This window comes from Macadamia integrifolia, chromosome 7, assembly GCF_013358625.1.
Source record: "Macadamia integrifolia cultivar HAES 741 chromosome 7, SCU_Mint_v3, whole genome shotgun sequence".
Classification (NCBI taxonomy): domain Eukaryota; kingdom Viridiplantae; phylum Streptophyta; class Magnoliopsida; order Proteales; family Proteaceae; genus Macadamia; species Macadamia integrifolia.
Genome location: NC_056563.1, coordinates 32,375,224 through 32,393,801, shown reverse-complemented (window position 1 = coordinate 32,393,801; position 18,578 = coordinate 32,375,224). Strand labels below are relative to the sequence as shown.

Sequence of the window (18,578 nt, the reverse complement as noted above, 5' to 3'; positions counted from 1 at the left end):
GCTTCATACTTGCTTGGAAACGTGTGAGGAACGCTCTTGTCAGTTCTTCATAGCTGCGGATGGACCGTGGCCGTAAGTGTGACATCCAGACCAGCGCGGCTCCTTTTAATGAGGCTGCGAAAGCACGACAGAGAACGGCGTCTAACCTACCATGCACTGCCATGGCCGAGCTGTAGTACAGTAGATGATCGTGGGGATCTGTGGTGCCGTCATATCCGTTGAAGACAGGTATCACAAAATTTGAGGGCAGCTCGGCATCAATCAATTCGTCGGAAAGAGCATTATGGGCCGGGGTTACTATCATGTCGGCCGGGTGCTCCTGCCTCTGCATTCCCTCTACTCGCTCAATGAGTCACTAGATTCAGCTCTCAAGGTCAGCTCTTCTCTCCTCGGCTCGGCCATCTGTTGATCGGCGTGACCCTTCTCTCCTGGGGCTTCTTCCTCGGCCTTGGTGACCCTGCCGTGGTGCACCTCTGGTAGGCCCGATGGGCGAGCTCTGACCAGGATGGGGTCGAACTCGCCTAGCTTGCCTCTGGTAGTTCTCATGTTCTTCTCTGTGCGGACGAGTGCCTCTAGTGTGTCTTTGAGGCGAAGGTTGGAGTCCTCCTGCACGGTGTGGGGATCTATGAGTATCATGTGTCTCAAGGCTCCGATGATTTTCAGAACGATCTGCTCTCCCCATCCGAGCAAGAGATCGCGGTGGTACAGAATGGACAGTGCGCGAAGTCCTGCCTGACCCCCTTCTTGCTGTTGATTGGGGGTGACGCTGTTGTCAGGAGATTCGTCAATGGGATTTCTGCTCAGAGCAGGCCTTTGCGGTCGAGCTGAACTAGTGCGTGGTACTGGAAGTGAGGAGCCGAACTATCTTATGAAATCCCTCACCAGTGCGTTCGTGGCTAATACCTGCAGCTGCAAACTCTGCATCTGTTCTTCCATGTTCGGATGAGTTACCCGGGACGATGGGACATGGCGGGATAGCTGAGGGTTCTGCTCGCACTGATCCCCCTCTCCCTGGGCAACCTGTGGATCGAGCCTGGTTTGCCTGGGTCCTTCTAGAGGGGTCTCTGCTGGGACGTTTTCCTTCCCTGCCACTGGTGGTGAATGGGAACATCTAAGTGGTACTTCCCGAGTGGATCTTGCACGCGTTGTCGTTGAAGAAACGACCTTCTCACTCCTTAATTGCATTGTTCCAAGGTGACTTTTTGTAACATTTTCCCACAGACGGCGCCAATCTGATGCGGAAAAATTTGACCGGACTATCTCTCCTGCAGTTCCTGGTGCTTTGGCCGACCTGCACAGAAGAGATGACAAGGAGAGCCGGGCTGACCCGACGGGGGACTCTCCGATGCCTAAGTTAGACCTTTCCACAACAGATGCTCCAGAGAGCTTTACGGTATGAGAAGTGAGTAATCCCCCCTTTGTGATGGAGGCTTACCTTGGTATTTATAGGCTGCTCATGGAGGGCAAGCGGGAGACAATTGTGAAGAGTTCTGCTTAGGCGGGGAGTCCTCAAGGAGAGTGGAGTCCTCAAGGAGAGTGGCTCTGTGATTCCAGGAATATTCATGTAACATTCCCCTCTTAACTAGAAGAGATCAACCGTGTGACGTCATGATGACGTGTAGTGGATAAACTCCTGACCTCCGGAATAGACTACGTTCCTTGAATATAGGGGTGAACGGAAACACGTTTCTGGAATCCTTGTTGTTGACGTTGGGCCGAAGTGGCAGCTCGGCCAGATGAGGCCGAGGTAACAGCACGGCCTGTTGGACGCCGAGGCAATAGCACGGCATGATTGGGGCCGAGGTGGAGCACGGCCTAATTGGTGCCGAGGTGAAACACGGCATGATTGAGGCCGAGGTGGCAGTACGGCCTAATGGATGCCGAGGCACTAGCACAGCATGTTGGAGGCGGAGGCAGTAGCACGGCCTGATGGAGGCTGAGGTGGAGCACGGCCTGATGGAGGCCGACGTGGAGCACGGCCTGTTGGATGCCGAGGTAATAGCACGGCATGATTGAGGCCGACGTGGAGCACGGCCTGATTGTGCCAAGGTAGGAACATGCTTTAGCCGTGATGAGGAAAGTGACATATTTTGCCCCATCACCCCCAAAATTAATGTAGGCTCTCTCTCATCCCAAAGTTACTGACTTTAACCTTCAACAGTCCATTGTTCACAGATATCGATCATTTACATTTACAGAAATGACAAATGAGTAAGAAACTATTCCATATTTCTCTTTCTTGGTTTTCCGTGTTTCCATTTAGAGGACAAAAAACAAACACTAAAACGGCATTCCCTGCTCGCCGATGAACACTTCAAGCGGAGAACAAATTAAGCAATAGTAAATTAAATTAAGCATTTCTCACGTCCAAGTAAATGCAATCGGGCTACCCACAATGTGCTTCCCGTCCGACCATTCAAGACGAGCGAAGCTGGTCGTCCCCGAAGGCATCGAAGGCGTAGTGAACGTCACCGTGTATGTCTTCTTCTCGTTTGGGGAACTGAAAGTCAAAGATTCAGGCTGAACGGCTATCTTAACCGACCTCGTCTCTGAAGACACAGACACCTTGTATGTTGCAGGGCTGCCCACGTTCGTCAGCGTCCGCGTATGCTTGACGACGCTCGTCGCACTCGCACTGGCACCACCGCCTTCAATTGCTGTCTCAAAGGGGACAGCGAAAGATGGGTAATTAAGATCAGTGACGCTATACTTCTTACTTGGATCACACGTGAAGTTCCTCCTCGCCAGGAGTGTGAACTGGACTTGGCTATAGTTTAAAGCGCAAAGGAAGCCTATGTAATCCTCGACCGCAAGGTCGTAGACGAGACCAGGATCGAGGGCTGAGACAGGATCAACGTGTCCGGATCCGTGATCGAACGGTGTAGATGCTTTTCCGGTTGCGATGTCTTGTATCATTGCGCCAGTCTTGTAGGTGTTGTAGGCGGTTGTCATTAGAGCTGATCGGACGGCTGCGGGACTCCAATCAGGGTGCACCGCTTTGATCATCGCAGCAAGACCGCTCACGTGTGGGCATGACATCGACGTACCTGATATGATGTTGAATCCTACGCGTCTCGTGTCGACAGCCAATCCTGTGGGTCCCGCGGCACCGGTCCAACCAGCTAAAATGTTTACTCCTGGCGCGATTACGTCCGGCTTCAGTATATCCGGCGTGATCGAGTTTGGCCCACGGGAGCTGAAAGCCGCCACCACCGGTGAAGGTTGAATCCCTACCTTCGTGCCTGCGAAAGTGATCGTGGCTGTCGGATTGGCATCCGAGGATAGATAGCGCTTTATGATGTCCCCGTCACTCTGACCTACGGCGGACGCCGGCAATAGATGTGCGTCGGCCACCAATTCTTCCCCATTAGCCTCAGTGTTCGCCAGAATCATCCCTACCCCACCGGCTTCTTTGACAACGGTTCCTTTCTGAACCCTAGCATTGACCCCCCGATCGCACAACACGATCTTTCCGGCGACTTTTGACGGTATCAATGTACCCTTCATGCAAAGATTCCCGTTCGAAAAGTTGCTCGCGTTGCCGGCATAGATAAGCGGTAGTAAAGAATCAGACAAGGGTTTCCCACTGTAGAGAGACACACCGGAGAAATTCTTTCCGTTGCCGAGAGTAACGTACGCCGGGAAGTCACGATCCAAGGTCCCAGCACCAACAGTGGTTATCCATGGTGCGACATTGGACAAGCTGAACGAAGAGGGACCAGCATTTCCGGCGGAGCAAGACACCAAAATGCCTCGCTCCATTGCCGAAAAAGCTCCGATGGCGAGACTGTCTCTGTAGTAATCGGTCATCCCACCGCCCAGAGACATGGAGATCACGTTAACGCCATCTTCGATGGCTTTATCCATGCCAGCTAGAATGTCGGCACTGAAGCAACCACCTAGCCAGCAAACCTTGTAAGTAGCAACCCTAGCACGCGCCGCCATGCCGCGTGCAGCACCAGCAGCGTAACCGAAGAGGCTCGCGCCTTCCACGACTGATCCGGCCGCCGTAGTCGATGTGTGGGTTCCGTGTCCATCGTCATCTCTCGGCGATTTGGATTCTTTAGTTTCATCAATGGGACCCAGGGTAGCTTCGTAACCTTTGGAAAAAAATCTCGCGCCGATCAATTTCCGGTTACAGCTGGAAAAGTTAAAGTTCTTACCTACCTCACACTGGCCTTTCCAATTACTGGGCACGGCCCCAAGTCCCTTGTCATCGAAGCTCTGGCTTTCAGGCCACGCACCAGTGTCAAGAACTCCGACTATCATTTCTCCGGTTGAGTCAGATTGAGGAATGAACCCATCGTTCCTGTCGAGCCCCAAAAACAGGGGAGTCCGAGTAGTGTGAAGTTCGTATCTCACTTGAGGCAAGATCGCGAGGATCCCAGGTAAGCCCTCGAGTGATTTAGCCTCTTGGTCCGTGAGCCGAGTGGAGAAGCCATGGATGACGTTGTCATATGTATAGAGCATCTCCGCCGAGTCGGACACCGATTCCAGAGACGAAGCGTACCAGTGTGCGTGCTCGTCGAACGTCGCCGGCATTTGGGATTTGGCCATGTGGACGATGTAGGTTGTCTTCTCCATCTTCAGCTGCTCTTCTAGTGCAGCCACAGACACTAGAAGAAGAAAACCCATAAGGAGCGGAAGTCTCAGCATCTTCGTCTTCTCCATGAGATCGAGAGAGAGGAAAAGCAGGGACCTGAGGAAGAAGGTGTGGTGGTGCTTCGATTTAATAAATAACGCGATTAGAGGAGGGCTTCCTTGAAATGATTGCGTTCAGACAAAAAAAAGGGTCAGATTGAAGGAGAGAGAGTACATTGCGCCACATGTGTTTCGGCTCTATATGCTCTATAGTCATCGAGATTCTCTCTGGCTCTGTGCCGAGTTACTGAGCTTAGCAGAATTAATGTATTGGGAAGTAAAGAAAGAAGTGGAAGTATAGGGCGGGAGATGTTCCATCATCTTCTTTAGTAAGGCAATAGGAAAACTTTTACCAAACAAAAAAAAAAAGGCAATAGGAAAAATGTACTACTGTGTTGTCTTGTGAGGAGTGAAGTGATAATCACTCCCAACTTCCCAAGTCCTATCCTCTCGTCCTTGGGAGTTGAAGCATCAACATCAGCTAGCCATCAGCCATCCATAACCCCACAACATCTTTTCGGGTGCTGGGAATGCCATGGGGACGCGCATTAAGTGCACAGGACAAAGTTGGGATTGCGAAGAGAATGTAACCGAACAAAACTGAGCACAACTACACGAGCACTGGACCTAGAGGCCAGAGCTGAATCAGCTGATGCCTTTTTCCTTGTGTATATCTTAAAATGTAATAATTCTTTATTGTTAAAAAAAATAAAAAATGTAAGTATGTCCTCTTTAAAATAGAGGGAATGAGTATTTTAGTTATTGCACCAATGTAAGAATCAATGGGAATATATATATATGGAAGTATTAATATGATAGATATTTTTTTATTTTCATGGAGCTGTGGCGATCATTTTACCCTTTCTGTGTTTTGATGCATCTCTTTCATTTCCAAACAAAGTCTTTTTCCCTATTGTGTAATTTTATTTCAAGATTTAAGCATGGTTGGGCAAATGAGGTGAAAGTTAGCAAATAATTTCTAAAAAATAATTCCTATAATGGATTTTTTATATTGTCATATAGATTTAATGGATTGTATTAGTCACTTGTCAATTTCAAAATCTATTTCAAATGCAAATATATTCTACTGATATGCATTTTCATGGAAATCCTCTCTCATGTCTATAATTTTTTACAAATAAAATAGTTAAAAAAACTCTATGTGGACCTGATGCGGTAAAAATTGACCAGCCGATCTTCCTTGCAGCTCCTGATGTTCCAATAGATCTGCACAGAAGAGAAGACAGGGGACAGTTGGGCTGACCCGACGGGAGACTCTCCGATGCCTAAGTTAAATCTTTCCACAGCAGATACTCAAGAGAATTTTTCAGTCAAAAGAAGTGACCGATCCACATAATGGAGGTTTACCTTGGTATTTATAGGCTGCTGATGGAGGAAGGAAAGGAGACGTTCGTGGAGAGTCCTGTTAGACGTGGAGTCCTTGAGAGGAATGGCTCTTTGATGCTAGGAATATTCCAGATCGTAGGGCATACTTCAGGAATATTCTCCTCTTATCTCGGAAGTGCAAGTCGTGGGAGGGGTGGATGCTTCTAATGATGTGTAGTGGATAGAGTCATGCCCTTGTGATAAAGGGTTACATTTCTTGAATATAGGAGTGGATGAGAGCACGTTTCTGGGAGCCCTGACTGATCATGCTGAGCCGAGGTGATAGCTCGGCATGAGGTGAGGGCGAGGCAGCAAGTCAACCCGTGGTGGGGCCGAGGTGGCAGCTCTGCATGAGGTGAGGGCGAGGCAGCAAGTCGACCGTGGAGGGGCCGAGGTGGCAGCTCAGCATGAGGTGAGGGCGAGGTAGCAAGTCAGCCCATGGAGGGACCTAGGTGGCAGCTCGACATGAGGTGTTCAAACGTGCTTGGCCGAGCTGAGGATAGGGATGTATTTATCGGGTGCCTCTGCATTCCTTCGATCCTCTTAGTGAGACGTTGGATGCGCTGTTCCAGGTCGTCCCTTCTCTCCTCGTCTTGGTGGCCCAAGGAGCGGAGTTTGCTTTCAACTCGTCTAGGGCTTCTTCCGCAATCCTAGCGTCTGTCAGGTCAGTCCTCTCTGTGTTTACGTTGGCCCCTAGCTGGCTTGTGGTGAATTCTTGCTTTCCTCCGCCTTGGGTGGGGATCTATGGGCATCTCGTCTCTCGGGGCTCCAATCTCGAGTTGGATGACGTGCACTCCCATTCTGGGCAGGTGAAGGCCCTCGTTGAAGTCTCTCAGTGGGAGATCGAGGTGGCACTGAGCTAACCGTACATGACATTCTGACAGACCCCCACCTTGCCGTTGATTGAGGGGCCACACTGTTATCAGGTTATTCTTCCTAAGTTCGTCTATCCAGAACTTGCCTAAATAGCTGAGTAGACCCTATGAGGGGTACATGAAGTGCCGAGCCAAACTGGCGTATGAAGTCTTGCACTAGGTTTTTGGTTGCCAACACCTACAACTGTAGATTTTGGATTTGCTCTTCCACGATCGGGTGGGTTATCCAGGATGAAGGTCCTTGGCGAGATTATTAAGGGTTTAGATCACATTGCCCTCCTTCTCCTGAAGTAACTCCTACGTCGATTTGAATTTGTGAAGGTCTTGGTAAGGGCCCCTCTACCGGGACATTCTCTTGATCTGCCATTAAAGGTGGGCGAGGTTCCTTTACTTGTTCAGGTGGTAAATCACGAGATGATCTTACTCATGTTGTAATGGAGGAGATGACCTTCTCACTTCCTCTAATGTGGTAAAAATTGATCAGCTAATCTTCCTTACAGCTCTTGATGCTCCAGTAGATCTGCACAGAAGAGAAGATAGGGGAGAGACAGGCTGACTCGTCGGGAGACTCTCCGATGCCTAAGTCAGATCTTTCCATAGCAGATACTCAACAGAGTTTTTCAGTAAAAAGAAGTGATCGATCCCCTGTGATGGAGGCTTACCTTGATATTTATAGGTTGTTGATGGAGAGAGAAATGAGAGACGTTTGTGGAGAGTCCTATTAGGTGTGGAGTCCTTGAGGAGAGTGGCTCTATGATTTCAGGAATATTCCGGGTTCTAGGGCATGTTCTGGGAATATTTCTTTTATCTCAAAAGTACAAGTCGTGAGAAGGGTGGACACTTCTGGTGACGTGCAATGGCTTGAATCCCGCCCCTATAATCAGGGGTCACGTCCCTTAAATGTAGGAATGGATGTGTGTACGCCTCTGGGCATCTTAATTGTGTGTGCCGAACTGAGGTAGCAGGTCAGCCTAAGAGACTGAGGTGGCAGGTCGGCCTGAGAAGAGACGGAGGTGGCAGGTCAGCCTGAGGAGAGATCGAGGTGGTAGATCAACCTGAGGGGTCGGCTCGGCCAAGAATGAACCAAGGGGTTGGCTAGGCCAAGGATAACCAAGGGGTCAGCTCGTCCAAGGATGACCCAAGGGGTCAACTCGTCCAAGGATGACCCAAGGGGTCGGCTAGGCCAAGGATGACCAATGGGTCGGCTAGGCCAAGGATGACCAAGGGGTCGGCTCAGCCAAGGATGACCCAAGGGATGACCCGAGGGAGTGGTATTTTTACCCTCATCAAGACCCCTTTCTCTCCACATGTGGTGAAGAGATTCCCCTTATCCATCTTATCATACCCTCTGATTGAACTGGAGAAGGGTATTTCGGGCAAAAAACAATAGTGGGTGAGAATTAGTGATGAATTTAAAAATTCAATCATATATTGTATCACATATATCACCATCAGTGAAGAGATTCTGTCTTCACCCTCCATGAAGGAAAGATTGCTACCTTTGCCTCTACCGTTAGTCTCTTCCTTTTCCGTTTTTACATTTTCTCATTTCATTACATGTTAGGTCATTATGGTCAACGGCTCAAGGCAAGTTTCTTGGAATATTTTTCTTTTGGCAAATAAAAAATATATTAAATATAAATAAAATAGATACAATAGACAAAGTTTGAACCTCTAAGCAAGGGCAAAGGCCCTACCCATTAGGAACCAGCTTGACTAGCGAAGGACTAAACATACCAACCCAAAGAAAGGAATAAATCAGGAAATCAAAATAGAGGGAACGAGAAGAAACAAACAAAGAAGTAGAGGTATAGATGGATATGGTCAAAAAAATAGGTTCTTAATTTGTTTTTACAATTTTTTTAAAATTAAAACCATTTCAATGCCACTGATCAATATCAACGTCAACCAATACTAATATCAATATCATAAACTAAATCTTGGTTTTGCACTTTTACCAACCTCATTCACTCCTAATTTTAAGTTTCAAAGCTTCATTGGTGGGTGGAGGAGTGCAGGACTTAGATAGAAAGGAAAGAATGATCCAGGGTTTAATTCTAGGGTTTCTACCCCTCAACCAACAATTCTTTTCTCCCTTTTGCTTTTCTTTTCTTTTCTTTATTGACTGCTCTATATTCAACTCAGCAAAAGGGTAAATCATTCACGAGACTTTAATTTTATCTGTAGAAAAAGATATAATGTATAAAGCCTTTATATGCTAAAGGTTGTCGATTTATTGACTGGTTGTTTGTAGTATGATCTTCTTTCAATTCTAAATTATATGATCCCGTGAAAGGATTGGGAAGGGAATATAGTTTTTATATAGAGTGTAGTTGGTTTACTTTACGTGAGGAGCTCATCTCTTATGGACGAGAAAGTGGGATTATAATTCTATAATTTTCAATATCTTAATACCCGTCTTCATGTAGAGCTTCAATATATGTTCATCTATATGTTTGATAGATAACACAGGAAAGATAACAAAGAGACATATACTCTGACACAATATCGAAGGGTCTAACCTAAAACCTTAAGACATTATGTATAAAGAGCTTGTCAAGTATAAAAAAAGGTACAAGCTTCAGGTTGGAATAGAAAGTTTGGATGCATTCATATTTTCAAGAGGTGTATTTTGAACATATAATAAGGCATGACCGCTCATGAAGATGGGTTTGTCTCATGCAATCAAATTGGATATAATTTTCTAAAATTCACGCTTAAAAAGATCACAAAGCCCTAATGGTAGAAAAAATCCATTTGCCACAACCTATAAGTTTATTATATAAGAGAGGGAGTTCTAAAAGCAAGTGGCATATAGGAGTGTACCAATAAAGTACAATAGAATAATTTCATACATAGGAAAGCAACAAGATTATTTCATGCGAAGAGAAAAGAGATTGAAAAAGAATGGTACCATACACTCATCCGGCTAGCTCTGGAATACCTTTCTCAGATTATGATCTATGCTTAGATGTTTTGGTAGATCGGCCACTTCTTGTGAGTATCCATGTTTTGGTAATTTGCATGTGGACAACTACAGTGGATGTAAAAAGGTTGCTGTATGTTCCTTAGTCCCATGACCTTTCTCCCTCAAGATGGATGAAAGCAAGCCATGCTAATTGGCTGTTCTTTAACAAAACATTAGAAGTTTGAACGAAATGTTAATCTTACAGATTCTGTGAGCCTTGTGGAACAATCTGAGATAAAAAGTTAATTTTATTATTTTGTGGAAATAAATGACGTGTTTCTTTCACAAAATTGTACGTGAATTTTCACATGTGGATAGGATCTAATTCCTTTTCTCTTTTTAATTTCAATTATACCTTATGTATGTAATGGATTCATAGTTAGTAAATAAGCATATTAAACGTGTATATTTTTTGTATCCAAACGTTTAACTGTCGAATTTATGTTTTTACGTATATAACTTCAGATACGAAAAATACGCGTTTCATTAAGAGATGCAGAATCAAAGATGTATTTTTATAATTTTTCCAGTATTTTTCTATATTATTGATTTTAACAGTATTTTTTATTTAAAAAATAAATAAAAACCCAATCCCAATTGAAAATCCAAACATATATAGAGAGGGATGCAGGAATACTCCTAATATTTATTTTAACTAATCATAAAGAGGGTCTTTTAAGTTCTTTCTGACATAAAATCCTAAGTATATATATATATATATATATATGTTTCATGGTAAAAAAATATTCATATTTTTGCTTACAGAAACGATCGTATTAAACACATACCATATTATTGTAGTACACTTTTTATTATGCCAATTTTTTTTTAAAATATTATTAATGTCGGATCCGTTCACTACACTTCACTTCATTCCACCTATTGAAACAATAGATCCAAAGTCCTCCATCCAATTGTAACCAGCCATGTACACAATAAGTTTCAACTAAAATGAATATAACCCATCATGGTTTATAATGTTTTCCATCCACCGAACAATGATAAGATTCTCTACAGACACCAAAATTGAAGGAGAGCATATAAAGATCAATTAGAATCTGAAACATTTTTTACCAAAAAAAATACCAACCAAAAAAAAAAAAAAAATCTGAATCATATATTTTGATTTTTTTTTTTTTTTTTTTTTTGGGGTCCCCTCTTTTATTATACTCTGGTTTGTTGTTGGAAAACAACCATTAATTATTGATAGATTTGTTCATTGGTTGCATTTGATGGCCAATCTGGTGAAGGTGGCGGTGGTTCAGTATCTCTTGTTAATAAGTAATCAACCACTATATCAGTGTAAATTCCTATCTACCACACCATCCTCCATTAATCCAAGACAGCCATAAATTTTGTTTTGATTGGTTCTGGTTGGCGTTTACATGTTCCTATTGGGACCACCTTAGGCATTGAAGGATCGGGCCTTTCTTGCAAGGTTTAATTCCTTATTAATTTTAAAAGTCGGTGAATTTGTATTAATAGAGTTAGATGCTATGATTATGGATGGTATCAGAGCTAGGGTTTAAAAATTGAAATCAAATCGATTGAATCGATCAATTTGAAATCGAGTTTAGCCAATTTCCAACTAAGGCAAATCCCATTGTCCATTCCATTTATTTGAATGCCTGATGGCTGATCTGAAGGCATAATCTCTTTCAAAATTTCAAAAATTCGTTTACCCGAAAAAGGTTTCAATAATTCTTTGTACGGGACCAAGAGAGAGTGTATAATAAAGTCAAAGAAAGCTTCAACATCTCCTTATTGAATAAGAACATGCAACAGTTAAGCTACAGGTGCAGCATCAACTTCTACATAAATTATGACTAAGACAAGATGAATGCCCACCGGACAATACCCATCTCTCTCCTCATCCACCTCAAAAATGAACCATCCAATCCAATAATGTAGTATTGTCTCATTCATCCATGGGTTGCCCAAATGATTAGGGTGAATTGGGGATTGTGTAGATAGACATACGGTCCCAGATTTGGTTCCCTATCTGTGCATCTACAATTTAAGTAGAGACCATGGCATTGTCATTGATCCATTGGATTTGCCGCATTAGTGTATCAGTGGTTTCAGAATAGGCAAGAGCAAAATGATCCAAAAAAAAATCCATGTAGGTATTGAGTGGATGAACAATCCAATCAAAACCCAGTACAGATGATTATGAGTGTAGATGGTGACCAATATTAGTGCCGACGAACATTAGGATAGCCTAGTGGTGGTAGCTTCGGCTTGTGGAGCTGGCACCCAGGGGAGGAGGTCGTGGGATCGAACCCTGTCGTACGCATTGTGTGAGTGTGTGTGTGTGTGTTTTCTTATTTATTCTATACCCACCTGTCGGTTGCCCAGATGGTTAGGGGGAACTAGGGGTTGTGTGGATTAGGCGCACGGTCTTAGGTTCGATTCCCCATCTGTGCATCTGCGATTTAAGTAGAGATCATGGCTGTGGGTTGCTGTGCTAGTCTCCCCGAGGATTAGTCGAGGTGCGCGTAAGCTGGCCCGGACACCTTGGTTAACAAAAAAAAATACTAGTGCCGATACTGTGCACTAAAACCCTATCAAGTATTATTGTGTTTTCGCCGACGAAGAATGGAGGAAAAAAATCACAATCTTTGAAATATTTTAATCTTTACCTTATACTCTTTTATAGTTTATTTCTTCTCTATTTTATACAAGGGTAGGTAATCGGCCAATGACATTGTGCACATGGGCATCAACAAGGGTGAGATTTTAATATTTCATAGGGACAATCATGTCATTTAATCCCCCCTCACATCTTGTGTATGGATCAGGTTCACGTACGAGAATGTTCTCATACACTCTTGATCCGTGGATATAGAATCTATTAAATGAAGAAAGGGAAAATTGATTCTATATCCACGGATCATAATTGTTCTCGTACATTCTCATACGTGAACCTGATCCGCTCTCATGTCTAGGTGCAGGCACCACACCACCTCAAGAATTGTTTTCCCTTTTAATAAAATAATCCCCCTTCCAAGAGCTAACAATTTATTTATGGTTTCCTACCCAGCCCTCATAGGAAAATTTTCAATTACCTCAAATATTTGTCACATGATAGCTTAAATCATAGGAACAACCATTCCAACCAAAAATATCTCTAATAACAGAAGGAAAATGTTTCTTTCTAAATGCTAATGAAAAGGTATTGCAGGCAACATCAAAGGGGCTACTTCATGGGATGCTAAAGGCGCATGAGGAAAAGAATGGACAGTAAACAAAGTTTGGACTGATGACGAAGATCTTGAACATAGCAGGAAAAAACACAGCATGTTGGCCTTGGATCACTATTTTCCTCCGCTTGAAGATGTAGAATTTTTTGTAAATTCTAGCAAATCAATCTTTTTGGTTAAAAATATTGCCCATGAGGCAGTGAGTAGCAAAACTCAGATTAGGGAAAACACTAGTTTGTATAAATATTGCCGGGACAATTAGCTCTTGTTTAATTCTTTTCCTTAAATAAAAAAAAAACAAAAAAAGGCCCCACATTTAGTGAACAGGCAGTGTTCAAGTTCCCTTCTCACCACATCAAATTTCAACCCTTGACCCCTTACAACATGTATAGACTACTAAGAAGTTGCAAGGGTATATAATGGGAGGGTATATGATTAAGACTAAACTCTAAAATCTGCCATATGGCTAGTTTAGACCATGTTATTTATTGTCAACAATCGAAATTGCCACATCATCCTTCCATGTGACAAAATAAGGTGGCTAAGCGTTCAGGCCTCATACCGGTCGATTTTCCATATATGCATATATTAGATAGGAATAGGGGAAAAAAATTAAATGATCTTCAAAGAATCTCAGAAGAAAAAAAAAAATACCTCCCCAAAATAGAGCCTATACAATTTACAAAAAGGGAAACAGGTCATCATCAAATAATTTAACAAATCAATAGACTCAAATCTTTGAAGAACTTTAAACTCTTCCCTCATTAGAGCCCATCGACGACCAAACAAATGAAAATAGCAGAGGACAACCATTAAGAAGATATCACAACTTCATGTCCCATATCTATCCTCCTACTTAGCGAAGTTAGTTCACCTGTGGAAATCAAAACTAAAACAAGTCTCGTTAAGAAACTGTTGAAACATAACCTCACATAAAAGCACAATGGTTGATTTTGGAGTAATGCCTTCAAAAAAATGTCTATGAATCATTGACAGGATCTTCCTCTTCCTCTGGTTTGACAAAGAACTCGATATAAGCAATTCGACTAGGTTGCTGATAGCCAGCAGAATCAATGTGTGGGATGGATGATCTTGCAACAGAAACCAGGTGCTGTACTTTCAACATTCCACCCCTTCCAATAGACAGTTTGCTCCCCCTATTATCCTTTATAACACTGCTAGGAATGTTTGAAGTTGTTGCATGGAGGAACTTGTACTTATACCTAAAAAAATTGAGGCAAGAAGCAATATACTTAGATAACAAGACAAATGTATTGAGCAGAATGAATTTGATGATACCTGTAAGAGACCTGACGATCACATTGAAATGCAATCAGAAGATCGGTATTTGCATAATACATGAAGTCAATCTGTCAAGAATGACAAGTTTGAACGACGGTGAGGATTAAATGCTAACTAAAACATTCTAGCTCATATGATTAGGTGTCAAGGATACCTGTAAGTCACCATGGCCTTCACCTCTAAAGGTAACCGATGGAGGATCTGGCTGTAGAACTATCTGGATGCCTGAACCTGGCCACTCGAGATCATCAATGGCCTCCTTCAGAGCTGCAGACTGGAAATTTCCCATTATGAGTAGAATAATGTAGGTAAGGTCAAGTTAAATATGCTTAAAGGAAAAATGAATACCTTCACAGTAAAAGTGAGTGGGGTGCTTCCCGCCGGTTCAAAATTGTAGTCCCACGACAAGGTATCAGGAATTCTTGTTCTTATCTCAGCATATATGCAAGCATCTGGTGTATCACCTGACCTAGATTCACATAGATAAGCAAAATTCAAGTACTGCTGAGGCAGTGTCTTAGAAAAGGGAGAAGGTACTCTTGAAGCAAAGTTAATGGCTACAGAAAACGACGACTGAGGACAGTCATAAATAAGGAAGTATCCATCTGAAAATCTAATGGGATGTCATGTTAATTCTACAACTCCTTGCTAAGTAGATTTCAGTGCTGGCAAATTATTTCAAGTTTCCACCCACTCATTCAACTTTTCTTTCTTTAAAAGCAAAACTCTTCTAGCGTTCTACTAGTGAATACAACAAGTACACAAAAATGAGCTATGATATTTGTGAGGAATCCATTGAGTTCCTTTACAATCTTTCTATACAATCAATAATATCCTTTTCCTTTTGCAGCAAACTGGCCATCTTGACACCCGCTTATTTCTTCCTAATCTATCTGCGGTTTGAGACAACCATAGGAAGTCTTGTTAACCGTTATTCTGGCTCTCTATGGGACCACTAAAGCGATAAAAATCCAATTATAAAGAAGTGGTGTTTATTCTGTAAATATTTCTGCAATTTAGAACCCTTGAATGAAAGGAAAACAGATTCAGGGTCTCATCTGGAAATAAATATTGAAGTAGAGGGTATTTTAGAAATTAGAAGGATAGAAAAAAAAAATAGTATGGATTTCAAGAAGGGAAGGCTTTTATGTCATTCTCCAAAGTTGGGGCCTCCTGCAAAATACAAAAAGTGGGCTTCTTCTTCAACCTCATGACACAAACGAAACCAGTAGATAACTGGTTCAATTTCAGGAGAGGTTCTTAACCAAATAGGCTCAGAAAGATTTGAAATTTCAGATGAAGGTTACTATCTGAAAATCTACTGAATAAAATTAACGATTACCAAGAAGAAATATAAATATAAATATATGTACTCAACCAAATAGGCTCAGAAAGACTGGAAAATTGAAAACCAATACAACTCCAAAGAATCCATCTGAATTTATCAAGGTCTGAGTAAAAGCCCATGGAGATATGCAGCCATTGTTGCATATATACTCTACTATCCTAAATTTTTTGATGATGTACTTTTTTAAGTTAATCAGTATAAGCTGGAATATATTAGCAGGATAGTCAAAATGCCTCAGTGGTACTAACACCATGTGTTAGATCAAACACCAAGAAACACGAAAAATAAATAAACAATAGATCTGCACAACACAGAGATTTAACGAGGTTCACACACCAGGGTGGTGTGCTACGTCCTAGGGCGAAGAAGAAGATATTTCACTATGCAGAAGAGAGATTACACCCAAGCAACGGCGAGAAAACTCGCCCTGAAACCCTAATTCGAAAAACCCCAAAATACAAATGACTTTCTCAACAAGCAACAATACATTATATATATTCCAAGTCATGGGTCGACCTATCAGCCCAACCCCTCTGCTTCCATCATAGATCTCAGAAAACTTCTCATTCGGGTCGCCACCAAAATATGTCGGATCGGGTCAATCTTCAAAACGGGTCAAAAATTCGAGACAAACTTAACACCATGGTTTCTGGACTGCAACTCCTCCAGATTTTTTGGCACCCTTATTGCTGATGTTTTTGTCCAGGGTCTACAGTGTTCTAATCCATCTTTTTGGTTCATAAAGGAAAAAAAAAAAGGCTATTACCCAGAGCGGTAATATAGCCAAGCTCCCAGAGATTTAAATCATACTACACAAAAGCAATCACAAGGCTTTCTTCCTGACCAAGAATGCCAATTGCCAAGATGTCTTCGAGTTACCGAATGGCTAGTAGGCTTCATAAAGCACCTCAGTCTTTATGCTCAATCCACGACATAATACAAAAGGTTTAAGTTTAATAATTAACATAGGAGGATAAAATTCAGTAATTAAGAACTGGAGACAATGGAAGAGAATTACTTGAGAAGGAGCTGCATATCAGGTCCTGGATACCGAATCTCAATGGTGCTTGGATGTCCAGGAGTAGAAAATGTGTTCAGGGAATCAACAAAGAGGCTCAAGCTCAATCCGAATCTTGGGCGTCGTTCAGTGCCACATTCGTAAGTGAGGAAAAGCTAAAAGCCGGAAATCAAGTTAAGAAAACTGAAATGTAAATTCAGAAAAATGGTTGAGGCGTCCAAACAATTAGAATTGAAAAGAAAATCAATACCTCACGCTTCAGATATACTTTGGCCTGAAGACAACCGGTTTCTTCAACAATCAAAACAATGCCATGCTCCGACAGTTCCACAAGTGCATCCTAATTCATGTACGAGAGGATTAACCAAAGGAATGGAGGAAACCCTAGAAATTCAGAATCAATACTGTCGCAACCTTGATAAGATTCATGATAAGGGAAATTGCAGAAACCCAATGCCTAGGAAATGAAATGGGACCAACCAACCTGGTGGCGTTTCCATCGAACGGAGCTGAGGGCATCGACCATCCCCTGGACGTTGTCAAGCTGACATACCAGGTCAGGCGTATCTGCTTCCAAGGCTGAAGCTGAGCTCATTCTCTGTCCAGCCAAAACCCAAATTGCTTCTCAAAAAATTCTATATTAGGTAACCTAATGTGGAGAATCATACCATGTCCATTACAACGACAAGTTTTAGCAAGGGATTCCCAGTGTCACCCATCTAAAGAACCCCAAACCACCCTTCCAATTTGTGCTGTGGTGCAAAGATCCTTCTTCGTATCAAACTTTTTCTTCTTTGTAGTAGATAGAAGAGAGAGAGAACCGGTGACTGGGAGTTTCCCCGCCACACTGCAAATAGTGTAGTGTGGGAGATTACCCTGCACTGGCAGCGTGCGGTAAGAGTGTTAATTTAGAAAAAAATAAATTTTGGTAGAATATGTTAATTTAGAAACGGAGTCAGTGAACTGGACAGAACCCTGAACCTAAATTATACTAAACCCCTTACAATTTTGTGTCTTTCTTGAATTAAGCGATGTTAAGCTTTTCATCTTAAAACCAATTGGTTTGAAAATAGATTGCCTGTTATATCTATTATACATTATAATTTGTTCATTCTGATATCCTGTCCAGCCTTTCATCTTAAAACCAATTGGCTTGAAGTGAGATATCTTCTTATACATAATAGTTGAGTTATCCACAATTAATGTGAACTATATATATATATATATATATATATATTAGGAAAATGACACGTATGCTAGCGTAGTACCTAGGAATTAGGAATGCTAGTGGCATTTTGACCGTAGGATTTGATCAACATGAATTGAACCGTTGGATGGAGAGAAGATAAACAAATTTTCAATGCACAGTTGCAACACCTTTACTCGTTCTCTCTCTCTCTCCTCGTCAGAAAAAATCATTCATTCACCGGATCCAGCCGGAGAAAGCAAAGTAGTTGGCACTGCCGTTGTTGATGGACCGCAGCTGCAGCCGCTGCCGCTACCGCTGATGCAGCCGCTGCCAAGGTCGAAGAAAGCTCAGAGGGAGGGGGAGAGAGAGAGGAACAACAAAAACCAGAAAAGAAGAAGAAGAAGAAGAGAATCGCAGCCGAGGTCGAAGAAAGCTCAGAGGGAGGGGAAGAGAGAGAGAGGAACCGCTACTGCTGCCGCAACCGCTGCCGAGGTCAAAGAAAGCTCAGAGGGAGGGGGAGAGAGAGAGGAACAGTAAAAACCAGAAAAAAAGAAAAAGAAGAAGAAGAAGAAGAAGAGAACTGAGCTCAATCTGGTCGGGGGAGATAGGGAGTAACAGAAAAAAAAAAAAAAAAAAAAAAACAGAATG

At 42.7% G+C, this 18,578-nt stretch overlaps 2 protein-coding genes across 2 annotated transcripts; both read right to left on the bottom strand.

Annotated features, from left to right (window-relative positions):
• Positions 1–2,208: 2,208 nt before the first annotated feature.
• On the bottom strand, positions 2,209–4,971 carry LOC122084324 (subtilisin-like protease SBT1.7). The gene has a single exon (XM_042652475.1). The coding sequence runs from the start codon at positions 4,669–4,671 to the stop codon at positions 2,362–2,364; it is 2,310 nt and encodes a 769-aa protein (XP_042508409.1). The 5' UTR covers positions 4,672–4,971; the 3' UTR covers positions 2,209–2,361.
• Positions 4,972–13,756: 8,785 nt separating this feature from the next.
• On the bottom strand, positions 13,757–17,560 carry LOC122083751. Its single transcript, XM_042651642.1, has 7 exons — positions 17,226–17,560; positions 16,992–17,081; positions 16,742–16,896; positions 14,724–14,844; positions 14,530–14,649; positions 14,373–14,443; positions 13,757–14,296 (listed from the first exon to the last, which is right to left on the bottom strand). Exons 1-7 carry the CDS (start codon positions 17,334–17,336, stop codon positions 14,053–14,055), a joined length of 912 nt encoding a protein of 303 aa, XP_042507576.1. The 5' UTR covers positions 17,337–17,560; the 3' UTR covers positions 13,757–14,052.
• Between the last annotated feature and the right edge of the window lie 1,018 nt (positions 17,561–18,578).